The following is a 9,716-nucleotide window of genomic DNA, read 5'->3' as shown; positions in this document are numbered from 1 at the left end:
TTCACTGAAAAAACCATAGGTTTCAGGGACGTTATAGTTAGAAACTAACATTTAAAATACCTTTGAAATTTACTGGAAATATCTTAGGTTTCAGGGACATTATAGTTAGAAATTTTCATTTAAAAAACCTTTGACATTCACGGAAAAAACCATAGGTTTCGGGGACTTTATAGTTAGAAATTAACATTTAAAAAACCTTAGAAATTCACTGAAAAAACCATAGGTTTCAGGGACATTATAGTTAGTTGGAGATTTCACTTGTACAAAACCATAGAAATTCAGCAGTTATAGTTAATAGACCTAACTATAACTCGCGCCCCCGCAATGCACTGCCGATGATATCACATATTGCATGCTCAGTGACATCACTGATGACATCACTGATGACATCTCAAATGACATCATCCATATGATCATCTGATGTACCTCCTCATATCTTAATAAAACCTTTCATACACCCCCTCTAAAATACAGACCACCAATATCAAAACCAGGGACAGACCAATAGCAATTAATGCATATGTGCTCAGTGATTCATATGTCTACACATACATCCACCCACTAACCCATACAGTCACTCATACACACAGTCATTCATCTATACAGCCACTGATATTTCCACTCAGACACCCATATAGACACTCAAACACTGCCACTCACCCAAAGAGTTACTCATACATCTGGTCAGTCATGCAAAGAAACTATCACACACCCATTTCCTTGCTTATACAGTCATAGACACACATCACACTTATTTATTCAGATACTAACCCATACTTACTCTCTTAAACACACACTTATCCATTCAGATACTCTTGCAATCACTCACTCTCACATATAGGGCCAGATGTAGGAAGCCTAATACCAGTCGGTAATGGCCAAAATTACTGAATTTCGGCCGTTACCGAACAGTATTAGGCTTTTGAGATGTAGGGGCCTAATTTAAGGATTCGGTAATTTACCGAATTGGTAATTTAAGGAATCAGTAAATTACCGAAATCTTAAATACCGATTCGGTAAATTTACGAATCCTTAATGTAGGAAGTACTCAAGTGAGTGCTTTTCACTTGTAAGGATTCGTTATGTACCACCAACTACAAGTTGGTGGTAAATATCGAAAACCTTAACAAAAGCAATGTTATGCTTTTCTCAACTATGCCATGTGGCAGACATACATGCCCTTAGGGCATGTATGTGTGCTACATGTGCACCCATGCACTATACAGGGGTACAACAGGTGTCAATGTGACTACCCCTACCCCTATTACCGATTCGGTATTTACCGAATCAGTAATTCTCCTTCATTCCTATGGGCCTCCAGGTCCATAGGAATGAATGGGGAATACCGAATCGGTATTTACAGAATTTTACTGATTCGGTAAAATTTACCGAATCCTTAGTTACAAATCATTTATGGATTCTAAAATACAGAATCGGTAAAATTCAGTATTTTAGAATAGGTAAATGATATTTACCTACATCTGGCCTAGTCAATTATATACTCCAACACTCACATATACTGTTTTAAAACATATGTAGTTACTCATACATGCACCACTAAGACATCCATTCATTCACCAACACACCCATACACACATTCACCCACCCATACAGCTGTTTCCCCATGCACTCTTGAACCTATACACCCAGTGAAACAACCACTAACATATCTATGCACAGAGTCACACATCCCCCTAGCCACCCACAAAGACACTCAGGCACCCATTCAGATACTCAGACAACCAATAAATAACCCATATAGACACTCATGTAGCTACTCAGCATGCCATGCAGCCACTTACACACCAACTAACAGACTAATAAAGGCATTCACACAGTTTACTCTCTAACCCATGAATTCAGTAAGACACATTTAATCACTCACTTATACAGTCAGTCACACACCTACTAAATCATCCATTCAGACACACATATACCCACTCATACTTCAATACATCTTGGCACATATATATATAAAACATATTTTTATACTTTACAGAAACACACATGCACTGTATGATGTCATCAGTGATGTCATTTGAGATGTTATCAGTGATGTCACTGAGCATGTCATGAGTGATGTAATATGTGACGTCATTAGCAGTGCATTGCAGGGGCACGAGTTATAGTTAGGTCTACTAACTATAAAGGCCGAATTTCTAGTGGTTTTGTATGAGTGAAATCTCCAACTAACTATAACGTCCCTGAAGCCTATGGTTTTTATTGTGAATTTCTAAGGTTTTTTAAATGCTAATTTCTAACTATAATGTCCTTGAAACCTATGGTTTTTTCAGTGAATATATATATATATTTATATATATATATATACAACGTAATCTTCATAACCTCCAGCTTCTCGAAATGAAGAAACGGACCCCAGGCTACAGTAAGGGAGATTTTATTCAACCTCTCAGGCGACGCGTTTCGAGCAACTAGTGCTCTTGATCACACATATATATGTGTGTGTACATGTATATATGTGTAGATGGTAGATGTATGTGTATGTGTGTATATATATATATGGTGATGTGCTCTATAGGAGCTTTGGGTTGTGTTTGTCAGGGGAACACCAGTGGCCTTCCTAAATCAAGCATAGGTTAAAGCTTGTGAGGGCATAACTGGGTGCAGTATCTCAACTTAGCACTGGTTGAAATTCCTCTGTGAGTACTAGGTCATGTGGCATAAATATCTGTTGGGCATATTCTCAAGCCCCTATCCCCACCACACCATCACTTTCAGTGATCTTTTTGTGGCAATATTGGCTTAGCTCTATTCACAAGGCAGCGTTAAGACATGTTAAGTGGCTTAACGCTGCCTTATGAATAGGGCCCTCCTTCATGCTGTTTTTAGCATAAAAGGGGCATGCAGTGGGTGTTGCGGTGGGCATTCCACCGCAACACCCATTGAGTTTGATGCTACCTCCTATTCTCAAGGGCAGCGTAAATAGGAGGTAGCGCCAAACTTAAGACCAGGAAAAATCTGGTCTCAAGGTGGCGAAATGAGGAGAAATGCTTTATTTCTCCTTGTTTTTGCTTTTTCCATGTGTGCTGCCTTGTGCAGCACACATGGAAAAAGCAACATGCCATGCTTTGTTTATGTACAGGAAGGGACAACTTCCTCTACATAAATAAACCTTTTTTAGAAATGCAGTTTTGTATCTTATATGAGTGCTGCACGAAGCAGCACATATGTAAGTTACAAGCTGGCATTTTAGGTCTGTTTATGTGCAGGAAGGGACACCTTCTTGTACAGAAACAAACCTTCCTGCTTGCAAACACCCTTGCACTCTGGTGCAAGGGTGCCTGCGCTCGCGCTAACCTGTGAAACTTAGCGCCATGGCAGGGGGAAACGTGAGTCTGCACCATATCCTTGAGAATAGGATGCATCCTCGCGTTTCCGAAGTGACGGAGAGAGGGGTTAAGCCAAGAAGGCTAATGCCTTTCTCGCCCACTTCATTGAGAATAGGGCGCTACATATGTTTTGCTGCTTATATGAACTTTACTATGATTGAGAGATGTTGCACTCTTGTTTCGTAAATATGCAATGGGCATTATGGACATTCATTTTGGTATAGAAAGAAGTGTCATTTAAGAACTTACTAGAAATTGGTTCTCACCCTTTGTTTTTTCAGTCCTTTTTACAGATGAACATGCTTAACAAATTAAAGGATAAAAATAACTGTGCTATACCCAGCCACAAACAACTCCCATAAATTCAAAATACATATAATCAGGTTTATTTTTCACAGTTGTATTTTTCATGCAGCACTCCACTATTATGACACCCTTGTATTACTAAATGTAAACAATAAAGATACTTTCACTTTTTCCTTGCTTTGAAGGAAGATGTGCTGTTTCTCAATGTACATTTGCCTTGCAATCTGAGGAAGCAGTGTATTTAAAGATTCTCAAAGCACAACACACAGACTCTATGACATCTATCAGACTTAGAAAGGCTCCACTCCACAGAGTGTAATCACAATTGATCACAACTCGATTGCAGCTGCCCTTGGCCGTTCTGCCTACTCGCAAGTGCCTTGGTCATCCTCCATTGCCTGAAAGTCTGCTGTATGGTGATGGCGGCCTTGAACTCCTTCCAGATCATGAGCGTGGTGGTGATGGTGCGCATGGGCACGCGCCTCGGGAACCTCTTCAGCGATTTTTCATTGATGCGTTTGTACAGCTCCCTCCACGTTGCAGTTTCTTTCACTCCCCCTACAATGACAACGCTGAGCGTTTTGAGAATGTCAAGGCAGTGCAACTTCTTGTTGGATGTGACCGGGAAATTCAGGGCAGCGATTTTGACTGAGTTAGGCTTTGCAATCCTCAGCGGGGGCTTCAGCTCATCCAGGAAGCTGGAGAGCTGCCCGTATTCAATAAATTCAGTAGCATCTGGGTCATACTTGCTCCAGACCGCATAGAACACAGCAAAATCATCATCTGTCAGTCCTGCTAGCTCCTGCTCCTGGACCTCATTGAAGTTTTCTATGATGACAGCTACATACATGTTGATGATAACTATGAAAGTGATTAGCACATATGATAGCATAAACAATATGCAGACAACAGCCGCCTGCAGCTGGCTCTGTAGCATTTGTCTGAGGATGTCATTCCACCCAGCCGCTGTCGCAAGCCGAAAGAGAAGGATGACACTATTCTTAAAGGTTTCAAAGTTCACCATGTCGGTGATGACATCTGTCCTTGGCAGGTTGGAGAAGAGAGCCATGCCCAACACGGCATAGATGGACATCACCATTGCCAGGAGGAGCGCGATGTTAAAAAGAGCAGGAATGGATATGATCAACGTGAACAGAAGGTTTCGGATCCCTCTTATGGATCGGATGAGCAGAATCAGTCGCCCCAGTCTTGCCACTCTGAACACTCGCAGGATAGTCAGCGAGAAGTTGATTCTGTCTGCTACGGTTTCCAGCACGATCCCTGCAAATGAAAATAAACATTTAATGTATCTCTATATTCTTACTTTTTTGTTTAAGTTAGGCATCATTTTTGCTCATGAAAGGAATCATCTCTCTCTTTTTTTTAAATAAATGATTTCTTGAGAGAAAGAAGTGAAAATGAAACAGCACTGGGTAGATAATAAAATGTGCCTGCTTCAAGCACGTGTCTGTATTTCCTAGTCATTGATTTTGCAAACAAACTTTTAATAAACAATATACATGGTTGCATTACAAAAAATGGCTAAATCTCTAAATCAGTACATTTTCTCAAACTTCATAAAATGGCGCCACCTCCTATGTATGCCACCCTTGTACATAGGGGGCAGCATCAAAATGAATGGGTGTTGCGGTGGAACGCCCACCACAACACCCACTGTCCACCCTAAGTCTTAATTTCTCCAAACATTCCACATATTACATGTGTGATGCACTGTACAGTACACAAACAATATGTGGAATGTTTAAGAATGTATCAATGTGTATTATTTAATACCGGAAAGGCATGCTTTCAATACAAATTCTATGCAACACAGCACACACACTTTTGCACCACCACAAAAAGGTTGTGCGTATGGTTAGTGAGCAGCAGCAGGACATTTGAGCTAAATGTGATACTGTGTTGCTTTCTTCACCTGTTTGGTTGCTGCACTGCATCTGCCCCAATTTGTGGCATTTATCCAGTCAGGTGACAAAGATGTTAATGTCAAATTATAACAGGTGTGCTCTTATGTAGACTAAGTGGGGTACAAAAGGTCAAACTAGCAGTTTTACTACATTCCTAATATTATTAAAAATTCTGATAAACAAGTATTGGACATTCCATTCTGTAAATATTCTGAACATTTTAATAACCAACTTAGAGGTGATGAGGCCTTAACTTCACAAAAGAAGGGTAAAGGAGGAAACAAATGAGGAAGAGCTAGCTTGGGGAAATATTGCTGATTGGTACAATGTCACATAATAGAATAGCATGCTGATAAAAGATCATGGTGTTAATCATATTTTTTCTTTTGGTTAGTTTCTATGATGATAATCTACCTTGTCTGCATGGTCACTGCAGATTGCTTGCCTTGTTTTAAAATTAATTTTTGCTGTAATCGGAAATCTCTGTGTTATTCCTGCTAAACAGGAAGCTTTGCTTTTAACCCCTTGCGTGCGGTTGCGATTCTGCGCCTGTGCAGCACTTCATAAAGAGTGGGCGGGTTCATGACGGCCCCCAGCCGTCATCAGCACACGCCCACCGTGCTGCATGATGGAAGGGGGCCGTCATGATCATGCAAGGAGTTAAATATTAATAGGTCACCTTTTAGTACACCATGTTGTCCACAAGGTAGGGTGGTTAATATTTAAAAGTGGAACTTGTGCAAAATTAAAGATGCCATGTTTTTCAAGTGACCAGTCCCCAAAAGCAATTTTCATTGGCAAGGATCCTAGAAAATGCCAAAGTAGAGATTATGAATTGTAATCAGTAGCATCTGTGATGAAACAGCTAGTATAGTCATTTAAAGTCTATTTTTCATAATTAATAAAATCCAATTCATAAGTGAAATTAGATTTTTATTAAATATTTATGGAAAATGACTTTTAGAAAGAAATTTTGTCTCTGTCTGAGGCTCCTGGAGGATAATTTGCATTAGTCTGCCAGTGGGAAGGAAGGCACTGCTTGACATTATTGACCTGTGAAAACTGTTCCCATTGCAAATCAATGACTAAGGCCTGGTGACAGGATTGGCTGGCTATGGAGCATAGATCCCTATAGGCTGAGGATGCGCATCTTGATCACAGGGAGGTCCAGTAACTTCATTAACTTGAGAGGGACAGAGATGAATTCTGCCCATTTATAGACTTGTGTAATGAGAGACCTGGGAGGAGGAAAGCCTTTGTTCCCCAGACCTGCACTAGTGAGAATGGCTCTGAATCTAGTGGCAGGGTAGCCTTTCACCTAAGTCAGTTTATAGAGGACACAGGGGAAAAGACGGCTTATTTGCGCGCAATATATTGGGCAACTAGAAACTAAACTTGTTACTGCGCGATCGGCTCTAAAAAGCTCTCTTAGGGAAAGAAATAGTCATAAGCTACTTAAATATAAATTGTTCCAATATGAATGCGGGGATAAAGTAGGAAAGGCCCTGGCTTACAAGGTGGCAGATGACCGTGCAACAACATTAGTAAAATCTATCAAAGGCCCCAATGATACATTACTTACTCAACCAGCACAAATACTGGGACAGTTCGTCTCATATTATGAAAAACTATACACCCCCGATGTTAGGTGCACCGAGACTCAGATACAAACTTATATTAATAAAAATCTACCTGTAGGTGAATACCTAGATCAGGAATGCATCGATCAGTTGGAGGAAGAGGTTACACTAACAGAGCTACGTCTTGCTGTCACCTCTCTTCCCTCTAATAAGGCGGCCGGAGAGGATACACTTCCTATAGAGCTGTATAAAATCTGTGCAGACAACATTTTACCACTGCTCTGCTTAATTATTAACTTAATTGGTGCTACAGGGAAGGCACCGGATTCTTGGAAGACAGCTAAAATAATGTTTTTTCTAAAGAAAAATAAATCACCTATGGAATGTGGGTCCTATCGACCTATATCCTTGATCAATGCTGATGCTAAAGCTTATGCTAAACTAATAGCAATACGATGGCCCCACTTATGCCACGTCTTGTAAATGACCAACAACATGGTTTTGAAGTTGGGAGGGATACTACCACTCATGTTAATATGGCGATAACCGCCTTTGATGTGGCAGCGACTAATCTCAACCCACTCGGTATGATACTCTTAGACGTAGAGAAGGCGATCGACCAAGTGGGGTGGGATTACCTATGGGGGGTGATGAAACGATTCGGCTTCAGAGGACGCTTCCTGCGAAGTATACAGGCATTGTATAAGGATCCTTTTTTTTTTCAAATTTATTTATTGAGTTTTATGACAGCAAGTAGTTAAAACAAAATCTCGTTCAGAATAGTATAAAATAGGTAAATAAATGAACATCAGCAGAACAGCATTTTTAACAATCGATACGGTAAGCATGTTATATCCAATTACAAATAGGTGCCCAGAGCTTTTGACCAAATACCTTCTTTCTCTTTCCTTTTAAATTATATATCGCTTTCTCCAGTTGATAAATACTTATTATTTTTGGTTTGCCATTGACGAAACATGGTGGGTCTGCGTCTAACCAATGAGAAGTTATGCAGTATCTAAATACTGACATTGAAATAAACAAACAGCCTTCTTTAGCATCTGGTTTGGTAACAGTTTGATCACATTGAATACCTAATATTACTAATTCAGCAGACAGTACCAGTGACGTACTTAAAATGTTGTTTAAGAAAAATTGTATTTCATCAATAAATTGAGCTAATCTAATACAGTGAAAAAACATATGAATTGAATCTGCGCCGAGATACCCACATCTGTTACATTTAGTACCTCTATTGGCTTTCCATTTCAATAACTTCGCAGGGGTGTAATACAAATCAAATATACTCATAAAATGTTGGCTTTTAAGTGATCCATTACATAAAACCAAATTTGCTAATTCTAATGACCTAGATACATCAACATTCTTCATTCCTAATTTTATTTGCCATTTGTTTACAAACGCTTCTAGATTATCTTCAATTTGATTTAACATTGTCTGATAGATCACCCCAATTTTTTATTTTTTTCCTACAACATTCCAAAACATCAAATTCATTAATTTGACAGGTATTTAATAGATTTTTACTCTCTAAAGAACTGTGAATTTGAAGGTGTTTAAAAAAGTCCCCTTTAGTGAGTCTATATTTTTGCTGCAGATATGCATATGAAACAAGATGTTCTTCCTGATAGAGGTCTCCTGATAAACACAGCTCGGATCTTTGCCAACGCTGCATCACAGAGTCTCTTAATATTGCTGGCAGCATTGGATTGTTAAGTAGAGGTGTATAATAATTTAAATCTTCGCAGCAGCGAAACCTTTTCTTAATTTGTTTCCAGATTTGGTACACCGTAGAGATGATTTTAAATTTAGTTTTTTATAATAACTTGGTGCAGTAAACCTAACTGAACATTGTCCCGCTTCTGCCCCAAGAACCATCTCATATATTGAAGTACAGATTGAATCATCTAATTCAAAATCTTGGAAGATTAAAATGCCCATTAATCTTAACGATACTGCCCAATAGTACAACCGAAAATCTGGCATCCCCCAGCCTCCCCTTAATCTAGGAAGTGTACACCATTTAAGGGATCTTCTAGCTCTCCTGTACCCCCACAAAAACCTAGAGATAATCCTATCTAATTTAATAAAAAAGTTAGAAGGAAACAATAACGGTATAGTACGAAAAAAGTAAAAAAAAATGGGGAATATAATCATCTTCACTGCATTAGTACAACCATATAGGGATAGATGCAGGTTATTTAACCTTTCAAGGGTCCTAGTAGTAGAGGCGAGTAGACGATCTAAATTGAGCCCAAGTATATCATCTACCTTAGAGGATAATTTAACTCCTAGATATACAGCTGTAGATGATAAAGCCACTCCATCCGGTATCCCGGCAGTAGAGTGAATCACTTGCGTTTTTGAGATATTTAATTTGTATCCTGAAAATTTCCCAAAATCGTGTGCTAGTTCTACAATTTTAGGAAGTGCAATTTTTATATCTGGAGTTACAATCGTCACGTCGTCAGCATAAGCGAATATTTTATACGTTTCTTGATGAATTTTGACAGGCGGAATGCCAGTTTCTTTAA

General features: G+C 39.2%; 1 protein-coding gene across 1 annotated transcript in view; it reads right to left on the bottom strand.

Moving 5' to 3' along the window:
* Positions 1-3,975: 3,975 nt before the first annotated feature.
* LOC147726518 (sodium channel protein 1 brain-like) overlaps positions 3,976-9,716 on the bottom strand; it is a 653,937-nt gene continuing 648,196 nt past the window's right edge. The window contains exon 9 of the mRNA XM_086963477.1: positions 3,976-4,937. Within this exon, the coding sequence (XP_086819603.1) occupies positions 3,976-4,937 (962 nt within the window). The remainder of the gene's footprint in view (positions 4,938-9,716) is intronic.

This window comes from Lissotriton vulgaris, chromosome 3_1 (genome assembly GCF_964263255.1).
Source record: "Lissotriton vulgaris chromosome 3_1, aLisVul1.2, whole genome shotgun sequence".
Taxonomy (NCBI): Eukaryota; Metazoa; Chordata; class Amphibia; order Caudata; family Salamandridae; genus Lissotriton; species Lissotriton vulgaris.
This window is presented reverse-complemented; position numbering and strand designations above follow the sequence as displayed.